The 26,952-nt window shown below is 40.1% G+C and overlaps 2 protein-coding genes across 8 annotated transcripts in view; both read left to right on the top strand.

Annotated features, from left to right (window-relative positions):
- Positions 1–2,173, top strand: part of CAPRIN2 (caprin family member 2) — a 33,232-nt gene extending 31,059 nt beyond the window's left edge. For all 5 annotated transcript variants that reach the window (XM_069003068.1, XM_069003070.1, XM_069003069.1 and 2 more), the window contains one exon: positions 1,256–2,173. In XM_069003068.1, the coding sequence (XP_068859169.1) occupies positions 1,256–1,824 (569 nt within the window). In that variant the 3' untranslated portion in view covers positions 1,825–2,173. The remainder of the gene's footprint in view (positions 1–1,255) is intronic.
- A 6,823-nt stretch (positions 2,174–8,996) lies between these two features.
- IPO8 (importin 8) overlaps positions 8,997–26,952 on the top strand; it is a 46,415-nt gene continuing 28,459 nt past the window's right edge. For all 3 annotated transcript variants that reach the window (XM_069003063.1, XM_069003064.1, XM_069003065.1), the window contains exons 1-9: positions 8,997–9,157; positions 17,371–17,452; positions 19,553–19,709; positions 20,991–21,149; positions 22,108–22,264; positions 23,305–23,394; positions 23,805–23,899; positions 24,437–24,521; positions 26,417–26,551. In XM_069003063.1, coding sequence (XP_068859164.1) covers positions 9,074–9,157; positions 17,371–17,452; positions 19,553–19,709; positions 20,991–21,149; positions 22,108–22,264; positions 23,305–23,394; positions 23,805–23,899; positions 24,437–24,521; positions 26,417–26,551 — 1,044 coding nt within the window. In that variant the 5' untranslated portion in view covers positions 8,997–9,073. The remainder of the gene's footprint in view (positions 9,158–17,370; positions 17,453–19,552; positions 19,710–20,990; positions 21,150–22,107; positions 22,265–23,304; positions 23,395–23,804; positions 23,900–24,436; positions 24,522–26,416; positions 26,552–26,952) is intronic.

The raw sequence follows: 26,952 nt of genomic DNA, 5'->3' as shown, positions 1-26,952 counted from the left end.
CGGTGGTCCAGTATGTGCTTGGGCATTGCAGCTGGGGTGTTACTGGGAACAGTGTGAAAAGCAGAATACCATCACTCACCTAACAGATTGAGCTTGGTGTAAGTTAACCAAGCTTAGGTGGAGGCTTGAGTGCGGTTCTTACACAGCATTGCACAGCAGAAGATTTAATTTTACTGTTCTTAGTCTGGAGTCTTCATGACAAAGTTCTGACACAATGGTACCTTACTGAGTGTCACAAATAACCTGACTAGGAAAATGCACTCAGGGCGGTTCCCTGTGTTCTAGTTGGGAGTCCAAGCATGAATAGCATGTGTTTTGAAGAGTTGGAAACAAGATGATTTATTCCTATTCTGTGTGCTGGAAAAAGAGGGACTTCCAGTGCTACAGATGAGAAGTGAGATGAAGAGTAGCTGTAGATCACTATTTTAGAGACTGAAGGGAAATTACGACATCGTGGAAGCTGTTTTAGGATAAAGCAGGTCATATCCTAGTTTGAGGGATGATTCATAGAATATACTTCAGAAGAGAACTAAATATGAGATCATGGTGAATTAATAGCTGATGGAAGTACTCATTAGCATCAAGATCACACAGCAACTTCACTTATTTTATAGTTTGCTTTAAGGTGTTGTTTCCCAGTGGAAATAATAATGGTTTGCAACTTGAGTGTGACTGCTCTAAATTTCTCAGATTTATTAATTTTTTCATTATAGACCCTTTTAACTTGAGTATTTGAAAAGATTGACAGCTTTAATTTGGGGAGTGAGGTGCAGAAAATTTAAAAGCAACTCTAGTTTGTCAGACTTTAAATATTCTAGCATCGTAAGTTGGTAAGGTCTACTAGAAATGCAACTACAGTGAGTAACATGAAGTGAAAATTCAGATCTTGAAGGTGCCGTGGCTCTCACTTTGTCAGTATTTTTCAGCAATTACATTTTATTTCTGCTCAGAAGTGAGCATATGCTTTTTAAGATGACATATGTGACATACTAAAGCTAAAATGATTGCAGCCTACTGTCCTCTCTTACTTAGAAGTATAAGAAGTAATTGTTCATTGCTCAGTTATGTCCCATCCTGCTCAATGCAAGTGTGATGAGTGAAAGCCCACTTCACAGTTCTGTTCTCACTGGGGTCCTTTGACAACTTGCTGTGGCTGAAAGATCAATGTGTTGCAAAGCCTGTGTACTTGCTGCTTGAGATTATGCCTGCAGGCTTAAGGGCTTTAATACTTACCGCTGCTAATGGTTCTTAACAGCAGGGTGGAGTGACTCCTCTCAGGTGAGCAGCCCAGAACGAGACAATGAGACCTTTAACAGTGGGGATTCTGGGCAGGGAGACTCCCGCAGCATCACCCCTGTGGATATGCCAGTGACGAGCCAGGCTGCCACCATACTCCCAGTGCACGTCTACCCGCTCCCACAGCAGATGAGGGTTGCCTTCTCTGCCGCTCGAACATCCAACCTGGCCCCTGGAACTCTAGACCAGCCCATTGCGTTCGACCTGTTGCTCAACAACCTTGGAGAAACTTTTGATATCCAGCTTGGTAGGTTCAACTGTCCTGTGAATGGTACCTATGTCTTCATCTTCCACATGCTGAAACTGGCTGTCAATGTCCCGCTGTATGTGAATCTCATGAAGAATGAAGAGGTCCTCGTGTCAGCCTATGCAAATGATGGGGCTCCTGACCATGAAACAGCTAGTAACCATGCAGTCCTGCAGCTGTTCCAGGGAGATCAGATCTGGCTACGGCTGCATCGGGGAGCCATCTATGGAAGTAGCTGGAAATACTCCACCTTTTCGGGATACCTCCTTTATCAGGACTAAAATCCAGTGCGATGTTTACAAAAGAGCTGCTCCAAACACCTTGGTGAGGGGGGTGGGACTAGCTTTGCACTTACTACTGACTTTATAGAAAATATGTGGTTCCATTATTGGGGGGAAATGGTGGTCCTGTTTTGCAAGGTGAAATCATGGAGTTGGGGTACTGAATCAGCACTAATTTGGCACTTTATCAGTTGTGATGTAGCCTTGCTAATAAAGCTGTGAATGTATATTGTTTGCACTTACCCTAAACTGTATTAATGTCCAGCTTACTACACTATTGATTGCCTCAAGTATGGGCTATTCACAATGCCTTGTTGTGCCTCAATAAAACAAGTTAATATGCATTTTAGTATTAATTTTGCCCGTGGTTTTAATTTTAAGACCTATCACTGACCTTTTTCCTGGTTTGGTCTGTACATGACTATTACACAGAACTGGTGTCAAAGTTTCAATAATTTAGGGTAATTTGTATTTAACTGGGATTATTTGTTTTTGTTCTTGCTTAATGCCATTCTCAAGAGTGTTACCTTGATAAACGAATTCAGGATTTAGTTACCTTCTTTCTTTTCAACTGAAAGGTCAAGAAATTACAAGTGCAATGCTACATACTTCATTAGGACTACTTCTTTTAAATACATACCCTATCAAAATCTAGCATGGTCATAGCCTCAGTCCTTCAGTAGTGATGTAGTTGAAATTCTTAAACCTGAAAACAGTCAGTGAAGGGGCTGGCTTACACTGTTATTCAGCTGCAATATATTTTAAAGTTAAAATTCAACTTTATGACGCATAAATGTGTATGGCTTCCCCCTGCATGAGACTTGAATCCGATTTTTATACAGGTTCTTTCCTCATTTCAGAGAGCTGCTGAGGAACTTGGTATTTGTTGTTGAAGCCTGGTGCTTGCATTTTAAATCAAACCTGAATACAAATGCTAGGAAGCATTTCTGAAATCCCTTTCTTACAGCTCTTGGGCTGTTTGACCAGCCTTCAGTACTCTTGTGGCCTGAGAACTGAACAGCCATGATGTTATGTCCTTGTCTAAGCTGCAGTGTCAAATACTATAAATAGTTTCAATGTTTAAAATGGTAATATGAACTAGTAAGAAGGTAGGTCACTGGCTCTCTCATTTCAAAAGCTTCAGTAGATTGTTTTAGCAGTAGAAAGCACTTATCTGAGTGTACTAAATTAGCTGGTGCACAAGCCTGACTGGTATATCTAAGGCTGAAGCAGAACTATGCAAAGTGAAAGCAGCTGAGCTATCTGCTTATTTAAATAAAAGTAAAAACCTAAACTGAATAAACTTCAGGCCTAGTATAAAGCTGCTGTTTCTTGTTAAGTGGTTTCACACCTTCAAACAGTTTGCCCTTACTACCATGCAGATGCCACAACAAGTCTGGCATGACTTCATAAAGTCACTGGCACAAAGATCTTGATTTTGTTCCAAGCTCAGCTTTTTTTTCATACAGATTTTTAGAGGGTGATCATACTTCAAGTCTTGGTTTGGTTCCTTTGGCAAATTTTGAGAGGAGAAGTTGAGGTAGGAGAAGCTTTGGGGAGCCTAGTTTTTGCCACTACAAAAATGTCAAGCCTTAACTATTGTACACAAAGCCTGTATTTTGTAATTTTAAAAATGGTAGTTCTGACTTTAGCCAACAAAGAGGTTTATTTCTAGAACACACACTACAGAATAAGTGGCAGTTTACCTCCTATCTAGTTAAACATTTCAATTTCAGAGCTGTATCTTGTAGAAGATATTTTAAATTCCTAGCTAAAAGGAATTACAGCCAGAATTGTGCAGGTAAGATGAAATATGAAATCTAATCATACAATTCCTTGACTGTAAATCATGTAGTGGATGGGGGTTTTTTTAAAGTGAAGGTTTTTAGGCTTTATCAGCCTGAATCACAATCTTTTCAGTAGTAGCTACTTTAAAATAAAATGTCTGGTTTTGTCCTGCTACTTTTTATTGAAAAGAACACACAACTTGGAGAAGTCTCATCCCTTAGAATAACTAAAAAATATGATTGATTTAATCCTGTGAGTTTCTCACATAGTACCTTTTTAGCTAGAACTGTTGGTTTTCACTGTTTCTAGCCATGTGTGAACACAGGTTTTAGTAACCTGTTACAAAAAGGAGTATAAATACAACTCAACAGGTACTGTCCTAAAGAAGTTTTCAGACTAGAAGCAACTCAAAAGACTGTTACTGAACCTTAAATGCTAAGAGTGTGTTTAAGAAAAACACTGCAGAAGACCAAGCAAAGCACCTTTTTGCCATACCCATAGCTGGCCAAAATCCACTGATAGCAAATTGCTACTCTGATCTCCAAAATACCTAAAAATGTGTTATGTCATATGATTTTTCCATGATGCTAAACACTAGGATAGGGATATCTCGTTATGCTTTTAGATTAATAATTGTTTTTGAAAGCTTCCCAAAGTACTTCAGAATATTTCAGTGCATTTTCTACTGACACAGTTTTAGTCTAGTCAGTGTGTCCAGACTAATGACCTAGTTTTTTATTCTGCTTCTGGGCAAAGCATTTAACAGGTGAGTTTCACAACCTGGAAATACTTCACTGTGTAGTTTTCATGTAAATACTGTCTGGCAGTGTAAGTTGTCTTTACACTCCTTTTTTCTCAGTAATTGCTAAATGAAGTTGATTGAATTGTTGCATTAGGAAAAATGCCTGAACTATATGAGGATTATAATCAGGTCTAATTAAAACATAGAAAGGGCTGTCATAGTTCTGCTAAATTTCCTGTTGCTGTCTGCTGTGCACATTGGATACCACCTAGATTCTCTCTGATTTACTTCTCTCGTGCAGCCTGCTGAAGACAAACTTTAAGGGTAAGAAACACTATGTTTGCATTTAGAGTGAATAAATTTCTGTGTTTCCTTCTCTTGACACCAGTGAAATACTAGAAGGACCCTGAAATGGGGGGGGTGTAATGGTTTGGCTGGGAGAGAGTTAATTCTAATCAGAGTAACTGGTATGGGGTTGTATAAAACTCTATACACAGTATTGATAACTTGGATGTTTTGGTTATTGCTGAGCGGGCCTTGCACAGAGTCAAGGCCTTTTCTGTGTCTCACTCTGCCCCACCAGTGAGTGGGCTGGGGGAGCACAAGGATTTGGGAGGGGTTAAAGCCAGGACAGCTGATCCCAACCGACCCAAGGGATACACCAGAGCAGATGACGTTGTGCTTAGCAATCTAAGCTGGGGGAAGGAGGAGGAGAGGGGAACATTTGAGTTATGGTGTCTGAGATCTTAAGTCACTGTTACATGTGATGGAGCCCTGCTTTCCTGGAAATGGTTGAACACCTGCCTGCCCATAGGAAGTGGTGAATGAATTCTTTGCTTGGCTTTGCTTGAGTTTCTGCTTTACCTGTTAAACTGTCTTTATCTGAACCCGTGGGCTTTCTCACTTTTGTCTTTCCAACTCTTTTCCCTGTCCCGTTGGAAGGAGTGAGCGAGTGGCTGTGTGGGGCTGAGCTGCCAGCTCAGGGGGGGTTCAACTCTGACAAAGGGTTTCTTAAAGTTTTCAAAATTCTAATGGACTTGTGACTTTTGTGGGTTTTTTTCCAGGTCATGGAAGTGAGGGGAGACAATGAATAATCTCCCACCACTGCCATGGCTGACTTCCTGTGGCTAAGAAACCTCCATCCTGCAGGCTGCAGTGGTGGTGCAGAGAATGTCACTGCTCTGTCCTGCTGGTTCAGTTTAGACACCTTTTCCTCCCTGACTGCTTTGTTATCTACAGCTGCTCCAACAAAACAGTCAGTGGGGGGGATGGCTTCAGAATTTTAGCTCTGATGAAGAGCTTGTGTCTGCAGGACTGGAATACATTTATCTGCTGCAGATCATCTTTGCTAGTACTTTATTAAACCTATACATGTCTTGTGAAGGATATGAAAAGTCTGTTGTATATTATAATTGGAGAGATGTAGTATCATAACCAGGTAAAAATGAATTAATCCTAGTTACACACTTGTTCACAAGTCTCTGATCAACTTAATTTTCTCCCAACTATAAACAATTCTATTAAGAGTTTTAAAAACTTACACATTTGTATTTGTGGATTGAATGTTTCCTGGAAGTGTTGTACTTGAAAAAATTAATATTGTGAAGTACTAATCTGGCTGGAAAGCATTATGGAAGGTATTAGTTCATACAGCTTTTGGGCCCTAGAGTAAGGTTTGAGATGTGGTTGGCACGGAATGAAGGCTTTATGCTAAGTACAGATTCAATCACTTTGTCGTTAGTTTACTACAATGAAATAAGCACTACATTGAAAGCAGTGGTTTGCTGTTAGCCTGTAGCACATCACACAGAGGAGGCCGTTTGCTTTCTTATGCTTTTTCAGGAGTGTCTCTTATTAACAACTTAAACCAGGTGCTGTCCTAAAGGGACATGGTTGGCATGATAAGAGAGGGGTTGTTCTCTGCCAGCAGTGTGTTACAGGCAGCTGAGACCCCACCAGAGTGCATTTCAAAGCCACCAAAAGTCAAAGGACTTATTCCAAGTAACCTGCAATATGTGAGGCTTTTCAAGTTTTTCTACATCTCCCAAAGTTCTTGAACTTAATAGAGTTGTCTTGATGGCAACTTCGTAACGAACCTGGTTTAATTTTTGTTCAGGTCAAACCGGTTACTTTGAAAACCCTTGGTTTCACAGCTGAGTTTTAAAATAAGATTGTTTGTTCTAAATACTTTACAAAACTGTTGTTATAGCACACCTGGAAAGCTTTGGAGCTTTAAAAAACCTCACATCTTTGCTTTGTATTATTTCCCTATCTCCCTGGTACTATCATTCTTTTATTTTTCCTTACTTGCATGCTGGTGGAATTTTGATTTCATTTGTTTTAGTTTCTTAATATCTCACTAGTCCCTTCACATTGGATCTTCTGTCACCAGCAGTTAGAGAGCCAACAAGAAAAATCTCTGAATTTTACCTCAGATTCTTAATTTGCAGAGTAGCAGAACAGATTTAAGAAACCAAACCCAACCATTCATTCTAAGTAGATGAAACCCCAAATAATAACAGAATCTTTTCTCTAACAAAAAAGACATATGAGTTCTTGCTTATAAGTAGTTACTTTCATCCTGAAGTTTTTGAAGTCACATAAAAATATTTCAATTAATTATTTTTAGAGTAACATAGTCACTGGTATCTATGAAGGTTCATGTTGTCCAGAAAGAAGTGTCAGGCATCCAGCAAACCCAGCACACAGGTAAACTACAATGCTTGCAAAACTAAAAGTACCATTTTAAATGCAAGTGGTAAGTGCAAAAAAATTCTGAGAAACACTTTAGAAAGATGTTATAATACCCTTTAGGTATATTTTGTTCTTTATTGATATGTTTTACATCATTAGCTCTACAAAAGTTCTTCAATGAATAAATTTAATAACTTTTAAGTTCACCTACCATGGATGAATACACACAAATGGAATGAAACAGAACTGCTCTTAAACTGTCCATAACATGGAATTTGGGAAAAGGGAGTAGAGATACACCACTAAAAATCCTTTAAAGCAATTTGGATTTACTATGCTATGGAATCCAAGATTTTTTAAATGGGCAGTTTTCCCTGGACAATTTATTACCTTAATCAAAATGGGAAAGCAACAAAGAATTACCATAATTAATAATACATACTTTTTACACTAACATTGTTTTTGTTTTTATTTTATGGTTACTGAGCATACTCTAATCTGCTTTTAAGAAGAAATGGAAAGGTCAATGAAAGTGCCTACAATTTCTTGCTAGATGCCGTAGAGCTGCATTACAGGAGAAAGGAAAGATAATGATCAGGTGTTCTGCAACACTTCAAAAGGTGATGAAAACCTCAAGAGAGCGCACGATCTCCAACGGCCAGGTAGGTGCAATTTGTTGTGACAGCTAGATTCCTTTTTAATTGGAGGCAAAGTTACTAAGGGACATTCTTTTATTATTATTAAATCACTAGTGCCAGGTGCTTTAATGTTCTGGTTTATACTGTAATTACAATGAATATATGACATATTGTCCAACTGTATTCTTACGGCACCTATATAATGGGATGATCTTGTAATTGCCCTTGTGTTTGACTCCTCCTTAGTGCAGCAAATAGTCTTTCTGTTCTTCCTACCGCCTAATCACGTCTTTGGTTTGTAAATGTTGTGTGAAACATCACCCGCAGAAGTAACCAAAGGATTTGGCTCACCAAAACCGTGTTAGTCATGAGGTTTTTCTGGTCTGTTTACCTGAGAATTGCACCTTTGACAGACATCTTTCTTACAGCTTCACGGATGCTTAAATCTTTGGTTCACTTGCATGTTCTAGGATTTAAGAGGGGAAATAATGGGCGAGAGGTGGAGAATCAGGGTGGGGCAAGTGTTTTGAGTTTTGAAGTGTTAGAGGTGGTGTTTGTATATTCCTGATAAGCTGAGGGGTAAGCCTCTCCCACCCCCTTTCACACACAATCAGCATTAAGATAAGCAAACCCTCTTCAGGTTCTACTAATCTACATAGTGATGAAGACAAGTATCACACAGAAACCTGCTCAGATGCAGAGTAGGAATTACGACGTGTGACCCAACTGTGCATTTTAGTAAGCTCCTTGCAGCACATTTCTGTCTTCCTGTACGTTGTCAGTCGTTCTGGTGCAGGGCACATCCCGGAGGCACCTGGATAACTGTGGCCAATGTCAGTTCCCCTCCATGGACCTGACCTCGCCACCTCACTCAGCCCCCGTGTTCTTGTGCGAACGACTCGAGGGGTAACAAATACGGAACACCCAAGCCTGGCGTGAAAGCCTAAAATGTACGTAGAAAAACAGAGCAAACCATTAAGAAAGAAAAATGGGATTTTAAAATCCTAATTTAAAAACAATCCGTGCAGGGCGCGGCGGGAGCCTCCCCCAGCGCTCCGTACGGGGACATGGCCGCCCCTGTGGTACCGCGGCCTGCAAACCCCACCCGCTGCGAGCCCTCCCGGCTGACTCCTATCCGTACAACAAGATGGCGGCCACCTCGCGCCTACCCCTTCCCGAAGCCAGAAGGCGGCGCCGCGGCCGTAAAGCAGCGCCCGTTTCCCGATATCCAGCTGTCGCAAACCGGTGAATGGCTGTGGAGAGGGACCGGGGGGGGTGGGGGACGCGGGCCCGCGCTTGTGGCACGGGGGGGCGGCGGCGCTAGCGGCGGCTCCTGCGCGTCCTGCCGCCCCGGGAAAGCGCTGCCTACCGGAGGGGGAAGGCCAAGATGGATCCCAACAGGATCATCCAGGCGCTGAAGGGCACCATAGACCCCAAGCTGCGCGTCGCCGCCGAGAACGAGCTCAACCAGGTGAGGGGGGACCCGCGGGCGGCCCGCCCCACGCGCGGCACGGGGGCGTCCGGCCCCGCCGGCAGGGGAGGGGGGCGCTCCCTGCTCCGCGCCGGGACCGCCCGCCCGCTGCGGGGGCCGGGGCCCGGGGCCGGGGCACGGGCGGGTCGCTGCCCTCGCTCGGCCGTGACCGCCGTGCTGTGACCCCCGGGTAGGCGCTCCGGAGTGCGGCAGCCCGGCCCTCGGCGTGGCCGGGGCGCTGCCGCTCGGTGTGGGAAGGGATGACATTGATGTGGCGCTGCGCGGGTCGCGCCCTGGCGCTCACAGGGGGCAGGCGGCAGTGACACTCCGGGGCGCGCTCTGTCCCGTTCCGGAGCACGGCAAGTGAAAGTTGGAGGAAGGAGTGTTAGATTCCACGGACAGTATATGTCATGGCATCCTACAGTTAATCACAGAATTACAGAATATGCAGAGTTGGAAGGGACCCATCAGGATCATCGAGTCCAACTCCTGGCCCTGCCCAGCACCATCCTCAGGAATCCCACCATGTGTCTGAGAGCGTTGTCCAAACACTTATTGAACTCTGTCAGGCTGGTGCTGTGACTCCTTCCCCGGGGAGCCTGTTCCAGTGTCCAATCACCCACTGGGGGAAAAACGTTTTCCTAAAGTAGCGGCAGTATGCACTGAGTGAAACTGTGACCCCAGGCTTTGAACGTTCGAGAAAAGAGAAAGTTCTTTTGCACAGCATTAGTAAAGCTTTGCTTTCCATGCTTTGATGGAATATTTGATCAATTCTCTTCGAGGACTTGGGATTTTTTGGTTGTGTTGGTGTGTTAGCAAAACAGACAATAAGAATTGGCTGTCAGGAATTATGGTACTTCAGGATTGCTCCTCCAGCTTAGTTTTATATTTAGGCAACCTAAAACTCCTTCTGAATTAGGTATAGCTAATCCTTGCTTTAGCAGTTGGTAAGTTCCTTTAGTAAATCAGTGGATTAAGTGCTGGACATTGAGAATGCTCTTGCGAATATTTAGATAAGGATGCAAGGCTTTTTTTCTCTTGTTGGCATAGTTACTTTAAAAATCCATCAGTATCTGTTTTTGTCCCTACTGTTAAGGGCTGAGAGGGAAATGACAAATATTTGTCAGCAGCCTGTTGCATGGGGGTCAAAACAGCAATACCGACTACTGCTACTACAGTGTTCTGTTCAGAGCAAAGAGGCAGCTTCTGGGCTCCTAGGTCCTGCTCCTAATGCTGTCATCACCAGTAAGTACTGTGAAGCTCAGGAAAAGTCTTGAAAGCATTTTAAGATTGAGAGCTGTAAAAAGTTCTAAGTTTAAGCGATGGATAGTGCAATTCTCATGAAAGACACAGGTTTTAGATTCAAGAGTGCAAGTAGACTTATTGAGAACAGGTTGAGATGCAGATTTTTCTTGTAAAATACTTCACATATCTTCTTTTTTGTAACTATTATGAAGAATGAATCCTGAAATCAAGACATACCTATTTTTGTGTAGGCTTCCTGTTACTAGGTGAAGCATGATGTATCTGACTGACATAATGTGTTGATGCAGTGCTGGGTTTGACATGACTCTGGATAAGAGGAACAAAAGTGCTCCTGAGCAATGTTGCTTAACGTGGGACTTTGACATCCTGAAGCTTTTAGGTGCTTTTGAAGCAAGGCTTCAAAGTGACATGTCAGACTCCTCTCCCATGTATCTGATGGTAGTGTTGACATGTCCCTGTGTTCCTGCAAGTGCTGAAATCCAGGTGCTGTTCTAGCATTTATCTTGTTCTAGCAAAGGAACCAATCCACCAACCAAACTGAAAACTCTCCGGTAGTAAGTACCCAAAGTGGTGATGTAGCCCATGGCCAAACAGAACGAGGGTCACCTTTATTCTGTGTCATAGTTACAGGGATGCTGCTCTTGAGACAGGCTCAGGGGTGTTGAGGTAAAACTTGGCTGTGTTAGCTCACCTGCAGTGTACACTGGCATTCAGCTTGGTATCCAGGTAGTGCCATGAGCTTCCCAGACACTGCAAATCCTACTAGTGCACCAAGACAGTGCCTCTCTGTAGGCACCTCTGTGCTATACCAGTACAGAGAGTCCTTTAGAGCAGTGTCATGATAGTCCTGACTCCATAGTTTGCTTACAATGTAGAGCACGGGGAGCAGAGTTTACGTGAATGAAAGTTTTTCTACTTGTAAGAAGAGCCAGCATGTTTGAAAATGCTTCTTTCTCCTCTGTATGTTCCTGCAGCTGTGTGAAGATACACCCAAATCAATGAATTTGTTGTCTGCCTTCTGGATTATCACCTAACTGCATTTAGAAATGGAATCTGGATTCCTTTTTTTTTTTTTTTTGCCCTTTTTATATCTATTGGAAGGCTGCTTGTGAATTTTCTTCCTCTTGCAGCTAGAAACAAGTGTTGGTTTTCAGTCAAAATTAGTTTATGGTCCATTTATATCCATTTATGCCAATCTTACTTCTTAACTAGAACAGGTTTTTTGGTACCCTCTCTGAACAGATTTGTCAAAAGCTGATCCCCTAGAGGCCTGTTTTTCTAGCCTCAGCAGGCTATATTTCCTTTGCCATATCATAAAACTGAATTTATGAAATCTAATAATAGGAGCACAGCTCTTCTCTGCACCGGTTTCCCATTGAATTAATCTTTCTTGTGCAATCTGGTCATTTGTGTTTGCAGTGTTCCAGAAAGTCTCATGCTCCATGCCACTAATACCTCATTAAATACTAAATCTTCAATTATCTTCTTTGTCCAACATCTACATGGTTCTTATCACTCAATGTACCAAAGTCCTTTTAGTCTTTTATACTATGCTTGTTCTTCCCTCAGAAACCTCATGTTTTTAGGAGAAATTCTATTATCTTTGAGTACCTGACCATGTACTTTGGCCTCTTACCCCACTCCATTTTTGTTGGTGCCATTCTAAAGATCATTCAGTTCTTAGTAGGATTTTTCTGGTCTTTCTCCTTGGTTGCTGCTACTTTCAAATCATCAACAAACTTCACTTCTCTCTGTGATCTGAACACAACTGTAAGTGTGGGATTTATTTGAAATCTGATTCTTGCTAAACTGGAGCAGTAATTTCCTGCCAGGTCAGTGTCTGTGTCCTGTAATTGCTGTCATTTCCCTTTTAGCCTCTTGGGTTTCTAAGTGTACACATCGTTCCATTCCCCTCTTTCTCTTTTGCCCTCCTGCCCTGCCTTTTTTTAGTTCAGCTCTGTCACATAATTAGCGTGCACTTGATGATATTTATCACTCACACTGTACTCAGTAGAACAGTTTGTTATCCTACCAAGAAATATACCCAGTTTCAGTGCATCGTTTGTCAGTATCTGTTCCAGGCTATTACTCCTGTTACATCTGTCTCATGGACTTCAAGGACTTTTGCTGGGTTCATTTATTTATTTGTATTATGGCTATATACTGCTTTCACGTGCCAGTTCTTGGAGTGCTGTGAAATATACTGTCTGATTACTGAACATAGAGAGTCATTCTAATTCCAGTTCAGAGAGGATTTCCGTACAGTTTTTATGCATTAATCTTCAGTGGCTCAATGTGCTGTAACGCGTTCCTTTGGCCTGTAGCAAGAGAAAAGAAGAACTCAATTGCAGAAATACAGTTGGGTTTTTTTAAATATTGAGTAGGAGTTACATAATTTGGCTTTGACAGAAACTGAGTAGCAGTGCTGAAAGAAGTGTGAAAAGATTACCCAAAAGCAGAAGAGTCCAGAATAAAGTTTGGCTTCCTTCCATATCTTTCCGCATCTTTGTTGAGCTGGCTGCCATAGTAGCCAGGGGTCTTAAGGCCACTCTGTAAGTGCCAAATGAGCACCTCATGATATCTAGAGGGAGAAATCTCAGGTATTAAAGACCAATTTGATGAGGAAGTTGACTTGGATGAATAAAAGTTCTGTGGAAAGTGAAGTTTCTTTGATATTGGATGAATTTGGCTGCAGAACCCGTAGAGGAAAGAAATTCAGGTGGGTTCTTGCACAAGCTTATTTTCACTCTGTGAAAACACTGTGTGTTTTCACCTCCTCACATAGTACCTTTGCATATAGGCAGGGAAAGAAAAAAGCGTCTCTTGAAGTTCTAGTTTATTTTAACAACTGTCTGGACTGACAGTGTGAAAAAACAAGAGTGAAAATGCTATTAACGACTGCAGAAATACTCCTAAGTGTGCCAATGGAATTTCTAAGTATACATTTTCAGTACACAGAAAATAAAGTAAGACTTGGTAAACCAGGTAGCTGAGCATTTGGATCAAATATATTTAAGCCTTAAAATTATATTTTTAAAAAGTTATTTGCTCATGAATTCAAGGTACAAATTTCTTCTGTGTGTTTGTTTTTGGGAACAAAGATGCAGTGCCTTGTTTTTTCAGCAATTTTTATGTTCCAAACTTGCATTCAGAGGTAATAAAGAGTGATGTTTACTCCTGGTGGAGAAGGATAATCTTGGCTTGCAGAACCTGAAGGAAGGCTTCCAGATTTCCCATATCCATTGTCCTAGAGTGTCCTGTTGTTTACCAGGGGAAGAAGCACCTTTCAGTGGCATTCTGCACTCGGGCATTGTGGTTGCCATCAATACAGAGGGAAGGTTATTGACAATTATGGTTCTGGAGCAGTTGCTCGTTGTGGGCTTTAAATGCGACAGCAAGCGAGACGCAAGAATAATGCTTCATGAAATGAGTTTAGTAGTGTATAATGTGTGATAACCTGGGAGCCAAATCTGAACATTAGATGTGAAAAGTATTTGCTTCAGTAGGATCCATTTGGGAAGATTTTAATATATTTTTCCTACTTACTTCTCCTTGTATTCTAGTTCTTTACAAGTGGTGGTCTTCATCTTGATGTTTTTCAGTGGCCCATCTGAAGCTCACTTGGCTGTCATATGTTCTGTACCTAATCAAATGGAAAATAGGCAAAAAAAGATGTGTTCTCTGATCTTTGAAGCCTGGAGCTGTGATGCTGAGGCAGGGAAGGATACATCAGGCCAAAGGTGAAGGAACAGAGTGCAAAAAGCTGTGCAGCTGCAGTGCATAGATCCCAAGACCGTGGACACAGAACAACATGCATGGGTCATATATATCTCTTCCCCATTGCTGTAAATTTACCCAAGTATGTCTTCCCACTGCTGCGTGCCTCTCCCAGTATAGCTGGTAGCCTTGCACACTTCTGTATACCATCCTCTTAATCCCAGTGGAAATTAAATGAGATTCTTTTTTAGCATAAATGCTCTGATCTGTGATTCATGCAAGAACAGTCTCTGTTTTACACAGCTTTAAAATAATTGCTCTTTGTAAGTACTCAGTGAAAGTTTGTTTTTAAAAAACTTTCACTTTCTCCTTCAAAATAAACACATGCCCCAATGGATCAGCACTTTCACAAAAAGTTTTACCAGATCCCAACAATGTGGGTTCAAGGCAGTGTTATTATTCACCAAGTGCACAAAGCACCGTGCTGTGTTGTGGGAGTTGTGCTGAAGGTCTATTCAGCCATCTGGTGCCTCCCTGCGGCTCCTGGGCACGGCTCTTCAAAATCACCAGATAGTTTTGTGTTCCTTCTGTGGCACTGACAATATTCCTGCTCTCCTTTTGTTAAGGTGCAGCTGCAGTGATTAAAAGAACTGTCTTGTTGAACTCATCCAGCTCCAAGGTCTCTTCCATGTCCATTTCCATGTCACAGTATGCACCTGACAATTGCTCTGCACCTGCTTGTGCGATAGGTTCAGCTTTGTTTGCTGATGTCCGGGCTAACACAGGGAAGGGACACATCCCAAGATCACAGTTAGCATGATAACTAAACAAACGAGAATGTGCTGGTACAGGAAAAATGTTGCTGCATGGAGCTTTTTAAAAAGTCCTCTGTTCTAAAAACTGCAGACAGCATGTAGTTTTCCTGACCCGGGTTTGTTGCTGCACAAGTGAGCAGGATGTAATTTGAGCTTCACAAATACAACAGAATCGGGTGTCTTGTTTCTAACGTGGGCTCACAGTCTCTGTTCATCTCTGCAGTGTTCTTGTTTCTGATAACGAGTAGTAAACAGAGCTATGTAAAAATGTGAATGATGGGCGTGACAGTAATAGGGAACAGAAGGATTTAATGGGCCTGGCGATCTCTTTAGGGGTGGTGGTGTGTGAAGTGTAAGGACATGCATGTAGCGCTGTGCCGGTGGCTATGGGACCCCCTCGGGGACACTGTGCCTTCCGTCTGTGTGACAGTGCTTTTGTCACTCTGAGTGCTTGCTGAGTGGATCTGGCACAGAGGCAAACAACCATATTTGTGCAGATCCTGGCAAAACTTCAGGGAAAGCAGTTGTACACCAGCACAAGTGGTACCCATAAAGCTTCCTGAAGTAGCAGTGATTTTAATGTAGATCCAGTAAAAACTGTTTGGACAGGGAAAGGGAAATAATACTGTTAGCACCGTGTCCACTCTAAATGTGGTACTGGTAGGATTGCAGCAGGAAACCACCACCAACAAAACAACCCCCCAAAGCTGCATTTTTAATCAGTGTGTTTATAGTAGTAAAAGCTTTGTAGATTGGGTCTGAGAGCAGTATACAGGCACTGTTGAGAACAGAAAGGGTGGTTAGAGTTCATGTGTGGTTTTGGTTTTCTGTGCTGCTGGGATTTCTCATGGTTTCCTTATCTCCCTGTAACTTGGGTGTTGAGTGCTGGAGGATGCCGCAGTCTACTGTGGCCCTGTCAGAATCCACCAATGTTGTCCAGTAGTGACTGAAGGGCAAGATTTGCCCTCCAGGATACTGGATTAAAAGGTGCTCTTTGGAATCCAGTATGGTTCAACCAGTTCAGCATGTCTCTAGATAAATGGACTTCCTGTGCTGGATGTTACAGCTTTTACTTTATTTGGAGCATTTCTTAGGGATAATTAAAGTTTATAGAGAAGGAAATTGCAGGAGGGTGTGCTTTTGATTTGCCACTACTGCTTTTATCTCAGATTACTCTATAAACATTGAATGAGTCTCTGAGCACAGAGTAGGTTAGAATTATGCTGTCATTATAGTGAATAAAACGAGGGCCAGAAAGTTAAGTGATTTGGTAAAATTATCGAAGGATAGTGTCGCGATGCAGCTGGGACACTTAGGCATCATGAAAGCGTTGTAATTTTACCTTGTTATGGAAATGTTAGATCAAGGAACTGGGGACATGAAGGGCAGAAAGTATCTCTTATTTCACAGCTTTTGAATGAGGCAGAGTTTATGGGAGGACGTTCTATACCTGTGCTTAAAGCACAACTCTGGAAACAACCACAGAACTGCCAGGCATAATCTAGTGGGAAGAAATACTATAAAAGGTGAAATACAGAAACCTACTGCTATCTAACCCCAAGAAACCTCTCTCTTTGAACATAAAGAACATGGATCCAAGGGATGAAAGATCTGACCTGCCAGTACTGATCTGCCAAGGCTTAGTAGAAACTGCACCACGCTGAGTCAGCAATTCCTCGCTGGAGGAGCCCTGGTGGATGGCAGCAGGATAATGCTATCAGATTGTCACATCTTTTAAATCTGGTGTGCTTTGCTCAGAAGTTCACTGAGCATTGTTTTCTCTTTGAAATTCTTCAGCTGCATGGCTGATGCAGTGTTTGAAAAGTTCCCATGAAGGCTGTGGGTTTTGAAGTGTTATCTGCCTACACTTGATTTTAATTGAAAATGTTTATCCTACTGTTTCCCCAGTTTTTATTGAGATGTACTATACATCTAGTTTGCTAAAAGATAGTTGCATATGGCTAATGCAGATGCTGTTTACACTTGAAAGCAATTTTAAATTACTTTTAAAAATCTCTTTGCTATTGCTGTTCTACCACAACTATTTTGCAAATAAATGGCGTGTATTGATGAAGCATGTCAATATCCATTTGACTTATGGGGCTAAGATGAATAATTCAAAGACAGATATCTAGTGCTTTTCACTATGTATTCTTAGAATTATTTAAATATTCATAATCACTTATCTCCAATTGAGAACCTTTTCACATTACTTATTCTGCCCATGTGCTGTTACGTGCTTGGCTTTTATAAGTAATCATTTTGATTTCTGCAGATCTGGGTAAATCCAAGTGCTAAAACCTTTCATACATCATGAGGAGAGTGGAAAGTCCTTAGTTTGTATTTCCCATTCAGCATTAGCTGATACAGTCTTCTTTAAACATAGTGACTTACTGTGTTGTCTGTGTCTTTCAGTCCTATAAGATCATCAACTTTGCTCCAAGTCTGCTGCAAATCATAGTATCTGATCAAGTCGAATTTCCAGTGCGTCAAGCAGGTGAGAAATTCCTCGTTCCATTTTCTTTCAGTAGAAAGTCAGTCTGTTGTTTGAACAGACTCTTGAGCTGTTGCAGTGTAAGTCAGTTCAGGTTTGTTCTGAAGAAGGAAATGAAAAGGATCTATCTTTGCTGTGTCTTTCCTACATGAGGGTCAGGTAAGACCATGGGTATAGGATAGAGTCCTGCTTTGACTTTCCCTGTGTGTATAGTGATCCCTACTGGATTGCTGTGATACTGATATGAAAAAAGCATGATTTCTACTCAAAAGTGAGCACCCTTAGGTATTATGTCTCCTGATGGTGAAGAAGTAATGATGCTAAGGCAAGTGTGAATTTAAATATTTAAAAGTGTATCACATTTGAATACATGTTTCTCTATTTGAATCTGTTTTCCCTGGAAAAATGAGTATTTCTGAAAAATTGAAATAACTCCTTAATCCCTAGATCAAGGGTAGCCACATACATTTAATCAGTATCTTGGGGACTACCTAAATAAGTAGATATGAAGGAAGGTCACATCACTGATAAGTTACACAGTTACAGTCTGAGCATGTCTGGAAGGATTGCCCAGCTGTGTGTGAGTTCAGGTATAGTGGTGCAGTTAACTTCAGGGGTATGCATTTGTGGAAGATCAGATTCTAAATTCTCATAATCCATTTTAACTACTTGTGTATAATATTCTTGTCAGATACAGAGACTGTTCAGGTTTTTCCGTAAATTAATTAATACTGTTTTCTTCACAGCTTTGTTTTTATCCTATGGAACAGCATTTCCCATAGAAGCACTGTTGGGTTTTTTTGGTACAGATCCCATTAATCCCCTGAGTGCTTTGGGGCGTGCTGACATACTCTGTTTGTCATGCTGGCCTTTATTTTTTCAAAGATAATCCAACTTTGAATGGTGGTGTTAGTCCATTCTGTAGTAAAGTTTGAGGCTTAATCTAAACTCCATAAAGTAATTTTTTATAAATTAATCTCTCATTTCAGTATCATTCAGGAAAAAAACACAACTACGTAGAATGTAATTTTATTTTTTTTACAGAATAGGGGTGTAAAATAGAAAAGTACATGTAAGTTATATTTGTAAGCCAACAGATTTCCCTGGGAATTTTTTAAAAGCCAAGAATTTGTATAACAACAAGATCTATGGACAAAGTAGATTAAAGTCTTGGGCTAGTCTTTCAGGACCTGTTTCTTGTCTGACTAGTCTGGCATGTCATAGACAAAGAGCTGTTTTTCCTCTTGCTCCTATAAAATATTTTACAAACTACATATTTTCATACTTTGCAATTTGTTATCACAAAAAAAAAAAAAAAGATTGTACCCAAGGATATCTTATATATACTTTAAAACCCTAGCTAGTAATCAACTAAAATAGTGTACAGGCGTAAGAGTTTATTAGGAACATTCCTGTAATGCCTCACACCATATTTTCTTTGTTTCCTGAAGAATGCCTTCAGGCATTTTAGTACTGATGCATAAATGCTGCTTTATTTTCTGTTGAAGATTAACTTTATTTTTCATGGTTTTTTTCATGTGAGACAGAAGGGAACAATTCTAAGGGATTATGGGAAATCCTAATAGTGAGATAAAGCTTAGGCAATTCACAACAAACATTTCTGTCTGAATAGAAGGTAGGCCACGTGCCAGTTTCATACTGGGCATTTCCCCAAGCAGAGGGTCCCATCTGTGTGTGCAGCAATTTGTTTACATGAGCCTTCCAAAGCTTCACTTACTGAGCTTGAGTAGCTGTTTTAGGGATGAGTGAAAACACAGATAAGTAGATTTTTGTTGGCTTGTTTAGAATGATGGAATATTATGTCCATATGGAAGACTGCTGTAGTAAAGAATGTACTTCAGTAGATGCTGATGGAAATATTACCCTGTTGTGTTCTGATCAGGAGCTTGAGCCTGATCTTGTGTGAAATCATGAGAAGAATGATTTTCTGACTCAGCTGTGCTCAGTGCCCATAATTGCTAAGAATTCAGGTGGTGGATTTAGGTGCCTTTTCAACTCTTTGTTCTGCTTTTAGCTGTTCTACATGTTGAGCACTGGGCAATGTGTCAAATTAAACTATTCTTTCCCACTGTCTGTACTTAGCTGCCATTTACCTGAAGAACATGGTGACACAGTACTGGCCAGACCGTGAGCCACCTCTTGGAGAAGCAGTTTTTCCATTTAACATTCATGAAAATGATCGTCAGCAGATTCGGGATAACATTGTAGAAGGAATAATTCGTTCTCCTGACTTAGTGAGGTACCTTACATTGCATAGAGATGTTTCTATTGCTCAGGTTTTCAGACCTAGCAGTGTGGATGTTGTTAACATGAGACTCTCGATGTTTTGGGAGGTGAGACAAGTACTTCTTTTGCAAAAGTAATAATAATCTGTTTACACTTACTTATGTGTGCCTGTTTTTCAGAAAAGTAGTAACCTGGCAGAGAGCCCTGTGATGTGGTTTATCCTCTAAGGGTGTTGTTCAAAGTGTCTTGTAACACTTGCTGTAGTGACAGCCTGTCTGTTTGGCTGATTCAAGGCAGATAGTATATACAGGGCTGTCTGCAATATAGAATTAACCATTCAGGGAAATATTGTCCAAGATTTGTTTCATTTTTTGCTAGTAGCCCTTTTCTTAATTACTTTATCAATTTTTTTTACTTTATCCCAGTATTTAAATATGTATTAGGGTTCTTGGTTTTAAGGTGTTAAAAGAATGAAAATTGCAGTTCTGCTTTTGCTGGAAGAATAGTTAAGAATCACAGACATGCTACAGTCTGTGATTGTTCACCCCTTTAATTAAGGTGAGGCTTATAGGATGGGAACTGATATTTTCTGCAGGCTTTTTTTTTTTCATTGCTTAGCAGAACTAAAAGTATTTCTCCACAGGTTCTAGTTCAGTGCTGCTCAACTTTTTTAGTCACACTTCAGTTTAGTCAATCAACAGTTCTGCCTTGCCTCACCATTGTGAGGGGTATCTAAAAATGTGTGGCAGGAGAGAAATGGTAAGAGGTTTTTTACCTAATTGGCTCTACCATATGCTTTGAAGGTTGAGAAAGTGCTGTTCTAGAAGATCCCAGGAAAGTGTAATTTCTTGAGGAACCTGTGGCTTGGATCATAACATAAGCCATTATTCTTTAATGAAAACATACAAATTTGTGTTTTTGTGGTTGCTTTCAGCTTGATAAGTAAGTATAAACATTCATTTTGAAAGCACAAAGCTGGCTGTTTTCATGAGCAATTAATTGTTATTAATTCTTTTAAAATACTGCTTGATACATGTGGAGAGGGAGGAGGGAGGCAGAAAAGTAGCTAAAAATGTTCTGAAATGAGTTTTTTCCTTAAAGTCAAACCCTGTGGGATTTTTTTCTTGCTTTTCCTCTGCTACTTCCCAAAACTCTCTGTGCTGTCAAAATATGTATAATACTTATGACATAATATGTATAGTAGCCAGTAAACTAAGATTTGGGATCTATCCTGTAATTTAAACACTATGCCATGACCTTTTTTGCTTATATTTCTTTTTCCACCCTGCACTAGAGCCCAGCTGACAATGTGCCTCCGTGCTATCATTAAACATGACTTCCCTGGCCATTGGACAGCTGTAGTAGACAAGATAGGATACTACCTGCAGTCTCCAAACAGTGGGAGTTGGCTTGGGAGCCTCCTGTGCCTCTATCAGCTGGTGAAGACTTATGAGTAAGTTGGTATCCATCAGTAAGTGAGGAATTGGTACTTTCAGTCTCAGCTGATTGCTGAAAATTACATTCTTAAGAGCACTGGCAGTTCTGCAAGGGAATTCAGATAGAAAATGGGAATGAATAATTATCATATGCTTCCTTTCCTGGAAATAAATGAAAAATATTCATCGTCTTTGTATCATTAGTGAATTGAAAGCAGAGCTGCCAGCAGCAATCTGTATGAATTTACTGAGATTTTTTTCTTGAGGCTTTGCACTTTTGATCTGGCTGTAAAAACAATCCTTAGGTTTATAACTTCCTTTGTTTGAAGATTCCCCAAATTCTAGATGTATGAATGCAAATTATTTTCTGCTTTTATGTCATGACTACAGTGCTGTCATTGTCATATACTGCTATTGCATATTGTTACCTGTAGCATCTTCCTGATAGTCTAAATCCACAAAGCCTAAAATGGGAGCAGTGTAGTAGGGCTTTTCACTCATTTTTTAAAATTACCTATTGTTAGAAACACATATATAAACCACACAAAAGGAATGTAAATGGAGAAGGAGAATCTTTTCCAAAGCAAGGAATTGTCTTTCCCTTTCAATGGCTGTTCACTCCCATTTGTTCAGCACACAACTTGGGTTTGGCATTGGTATGAACAGCAGAGAAATTCAGGTCCCTGCTCCTGTGAGGTGACAATTCAGTAATAAAGAACAGTAGTTCTTCCTCTCAGTAACTGCCTTTGTATAAGGTAACATTTGTTGTTTTCTTTTTTTTTTATTTATACGTTCTTTTAGTGATTTTGCACAAAGGGTTCAGATGGGGGTTAGAGGAGGGGAGAGTGATTGATTGAGTGCTGGATCTTCCTTTTTTGTTTTTTTTAGGGCACAGAAATTAAATTGTTGGTGGGGAATAGGCATTAGAATCTCCAGTGTGTAGATCCTGGACCAACACTTTTGTTTCCTTTGCAGATACAAAAAGGCAGAGGAGCGAGATCCTCTCATAGCCGCCATGCAAATATTTTTGCCTCGGATTCAGCAGCAGATGATCCAGCTTCTGCCTGATAACTCCCATTACTCTGTACTGCTTCAGAAACAAATCTTAAAAATCTTCTATGCTCTTGTTCAGGTGGGCATCTGTGTAGAGGAAAACCAAATTTTACTTTGCTGGGCACAGTGACCCCTTTCAGAATACTCAGGGGTGTGATTAAATAAGAGTACCCATGGATGGGAAAAGTCATGTACAATAAGCAGGTGTTACAGAAATAGGATATTTATAGATTTTTCTACTTTGAAGCTGGTCACACGATCTCCCAGATTAAATTTTTAATGAATGTAGGTGCTTCTGCACATTCTATCTGTAAGCTCACTAGAGAAGTGTTCCTATTTTTATAAAGTTGCACATAGCCTGATATGAACTGCGTGGGTATCTAGACTGTGTGGTAGGCCTCTGAAAGTGTCAGTAATGGGTATTGTAGTGTAATTGTCAAATGCTGCACTTCACTAGGTGGCATTTATCATTATCTGCTGAAGATCTGGCAGATATTGTGTGTTGAGGCACATGCACTTCAGAAAGATGAGTTTGGCTTTTACTGGGATGAGTTTGGTGAAGGAGTACTTACAGAGAATTGGAAAGCAAACCAGGTCCTTCATAAGGAGCAGCCTGAAAATTCTTACTGGGGGTTAAAAAGCTAAAATAGTTTGTTATTAAATGGGTGGAGGATTAAAAAGATACCAAGGTCCTATTTTTCTTTTCAATAACTTGCCTGAATATCGTCACTTTTCTTTGGATTTTGTAGAGAAGTAAGATTTACTGGATAGTAGCTAGGTAGTAGTAAGGAGTACATTTTGCTTGCTAAAATGCTATTGGTTTGCCCAAACCCTGTAATACAGATACTGCTGTGGTCCTCAAAGTTACCTGGGCTGTTGTGAGGAAGAAAAACAAAGAGAGTTCTTAGACCAAGGAACTTTCCTCAAATTATGTCTGCTCAGAAATTCCTTTCCAAATTGTACCAAGAAGGATGCAATTAGAGTAGTGTTGATATGTAACCTAATCGGTTTTAATTTTACTTAAAACCTCATCTTCCTTAGAATGTAACTATTACAGGAAGATCTGCCTTTTACAGAGGAAAATAGTATTTCATACCTGTGTTTTTTCCCTTATTGCAGTATGCATTGCCCCTCCAGCTGGTGAATAACCAGACTATGACTCAGTGGATGGAGATCTTCCGGACCATCATTGATAGAAATGTGCCACTGGTGAGTTTCAGCTTTGTAAAGACCTCTGATACCTGTGTGTTGGCGTTTGAGGAGCAGTCCGTGTAAAGATTTTCTAAGTGTTCTTTTTTTAAGAGTTCTGTTTAAGATTCTTATCCTTGGATTTTTGAGCCAAAGTGATGTAGTATTGAAGTATATCTGAGAATTTGCGTTTTGTAAATATGCATAATTTTGAAATTGAAGTACAGGCATTGTGCAGGTATTGCGTGTACACATTATACTGGCTAATTAAGATAATTGAAAGCCTCCTGGGTGTTATGTAACTGTTAATAGAACCAAAGCTTTAGTCCATGCTGTGTGTTTATATTAGTTTTCTCAGCAAGTAATGTTTAAAGTGTAATTGCTCTCAACAAGTGATGTAACTAATTTAAAATACATGTATTTGTTTGTAGGAGACTTTGCAAATTGATGAAGATGATAGACCAGAGCTGGTGTGGTGGAAATGCAAGAAGTGGGCATTGCATATTGTAGCCCGTCTCTTTGAACGGTAACAAACTGATTAAAACCGAATTTGGGTTACAAGTCTATACTATTAGTTGACATGCAAGTAGAGAAGAAATTTGATGAGTTAAACAGCTCATGGTCACTGAAGAGGTTTTCCTGCTGCTGTCCTCTGCTTTGCACTGGCACAATGGTCTCAGCTCCTAGTGCAATGATTTGACTCTCTTAAGATGGCAAGAAACTTGCCCCACAGGAAAAGTAAATCTATCTAAATATGTATTTATTTTACTACACCCAGCTACAAGTGTTTATATTCTCAAATATAAAGGCCGGGGAAGATTTGAAAAGAAATCCATAAACATGGAAGTTACAGAGCTTGTCAGCCATGTTTACTTGAGTATAATATCGTACCAAGGGAAGTGAGGTGTTATGGGAAAGGGTGGCTTTAGAAGAAACCTGTGGTAAAGGTTTCCTTTGCTGATGCAAGACCACTTGGGGTCCTTTATGGTTTAGAAAGTACTGTGTTTTCCTGACACTGTAGACTTCTCACAGTGTAAATATCTGTGTCCTTTTCCTTTTAAAGATATGGAAGTCCTGGAAATGTAACTAAAGAATACTTTGAATTCTCAGATTTCTTTCTAAAAACCTATGCTGTGGGCATACAACAGGTAAGCACAGTTCACTTTTTGTGAATTGCGTTATTTTGGCTGAAGAAATGTATTACTTTTTAACAGTGTGCTTGTATTGAGGTTAATTTATTAAACAAAATGAAGAGAGTCTGGCAGGTTTTCCTTTTAGTGATTGAGAAGTTCTTCAGTTCTTCAGTGCCATACAGCTGAGGTATAATAACATGAATTTTCACCAATTCAAAAAACCCTGCAGGAAAACTCTCAGAAAAGACGAGCGCTGATAAAATGGTGGTGGTGTTATGTATAAGCACTCTTGATACAACTGAGAGGAACACTTTTGGTGCAGAGGCCTCATTTCATGTCTTTTCAGTCCTGTCTTTCCCAAGTGCTTCTGCTGCAAACAACTTAGGTACAGTAATCCAATGATACTGTTTTATTTCAGGAAGATACAACAGGTTAGAAGATGTCTGGAGAACAGCAGTGAACATTATTTTATCCCTGGAAAACATATTATGTGAAAATGTAGCCTAAATTCACAGTTTGCAAGGAAATTATTTTTGTTAGGGAATGCTAATTATTTGTGTTTAACATGTTGTGTGGAGACAGTTCAGTTCTGATAAAGTTGCTAAACAAAATTACTTTTCTCCATCCAGTTTGACAACAGAATAGTTTATCCATCAGGATAGGAGTGGTTGTGGTAAGGCTGTAAATTAAATGAAAAGGGAAGCAGTCTAATAGCTATTCTAAATTCCTTGCAATGTGTAACTCCTGAGTGGAAAAACAGACTCCCATGGGCAGTTACAATTTTAAATACTTAAAGTTTGTCTGTTAAGGCATTAAACTATGTTGCAGAGGGGACAGTTTAGCTTTCAAGATAAATGTACTGGATGGTCTGCACACTTCTTCAATTTCTGGCTCTAAAATAGTGATTTATCATGATTGCTTACGGAATTCTATTGTGAATATTACATTACTAAGCCTTTGTTACTTATTCATCAGTTGGTAAGTGCTGACATTGTGCTAGAGTCTGTATAAGAAACAGACAATTCTTGTCCTGGGAACATGTCATATAGAAGACTTAACATCAGACTTAGTATTCCTAATGAAGGAGCTATATTAAAAATAAAATTTATTATAATGTTCTGAAGAATTAGGAAGCAGAATTGTTCTGCTAAAAGCATATGACTCAAATTTTTCTTCTGCATTGCCCTTGATTTTTACTGTTATTCATGTATATGCCACTTCTTTACACTTACTAATAATTGACCTGCCATTAGTGCAGATTAGTGGCTTGTACTGTGTTTTTTTCTTAGTAGAGCAAACCTTTATACCAAGGAAGCTTTGTGTAATAGAGTTTGTAATAGCATGCTAGGTGATACTATCTGATGACTACAATAGGTAATTGAAGTTTAAGGGTTTACATCTCTTCTGATTCAGAGATTTAGGTGGACCTATTTTTCTTTCCTGGTTTAGTACTTCAGTTCTCATCACTGTTCTTCCAAAGTAATTTGTCTTCTTTAGGGACCTGTCCTTAAATATGAACACAGACATCACTTGGCAGGTATAGAAGCAACCAGTTTGAACATCTCACTGTGCCTTTTTCTTACCTATTCCAAATTTTGCTGAGGCCTCTGTAAACTGTGAGCCTGTGACTGTTGTAGTGTATCTTTGGTTTATAATCACAAGTGTTCATGTGGTAAGGCTAGTAGTAAAGGTGGACATTTGCATAAATGTTTGCAGGATTAGAACCTTGATATTTAAATTATTTATTATTTTTGGATCAAGGGCATTGTAGTGATTTTTAATACTAGAACATCTGCTGTAAAACTAATTTATCTGTTCATGTATATTCACTGAGGAAGTGCACTGCATGTTAGTGCATGAGACAGAATTTTCAGTCTTCATTTAAAAATACCAATTTGTCACTTCTTTAGGTTCTCTTAAGAATCTTAGACCAGTACAGGCAGAAAGACTATGTTGCACCACGTGTTCTTCAGCAAACATTGAACTACCTGAACCAAGGGGTGATTCACTCTATAACATGGAAGCAAATGAAGCCACACATACAGGTCAGTGGATAAAACCCAATCATAAACAGTGCATGCCATCAGAGGGATTAAAAAACCTCACCACCACCACCCCAACAAGTTCCGTGGTTTTAAAGAAGGTTTCATGAATCATTCAGCAATTGATCTGGAAAATAAAACAGCATTTCTGCACAAATGTGGTTGTGTTTTGCAATATATTGCTGCCTTTTATTGCAGATACTGTTAACTCAATCAGGGATTCTGTTCTGTAAGTTCTTTATTTTAATTTTTACAGTCTGCTAGAAAGTCATAATGTTCTGGCTTTTATTAGTTGCTGGGGTTCAGAATTGTCAATAGATTTTTTGATTGTAGTGCAAAGATAGTGCACAAAGAGAACATTCATCTAAGAGGAGCTAAAACCTCTTTTAAGGACATGTTTTATA

This window comes from Aphelocoma coerulescens, chromosome 1A (genome assembly GCF_041296385.1).
Source record: "Aphelocoma coerulescens isolate FSJ_1873_10779 chromosome 1A, UR_Acoe_1.0, whole genome shotgun sequence".
Classification (NCBI taxonomy): domain Eukaryota; kingdom Metazoa; phylum Chordata; class Aves; order Passeriformes; family Corvidae; genus Aphelocoma; species Aphelocoma coerulescens.
The sequence above is the reverse complement of the archived record's forward strand: the minus strand, read 5'-3'. Positions and strand labels throughout refer to the sequence as shown.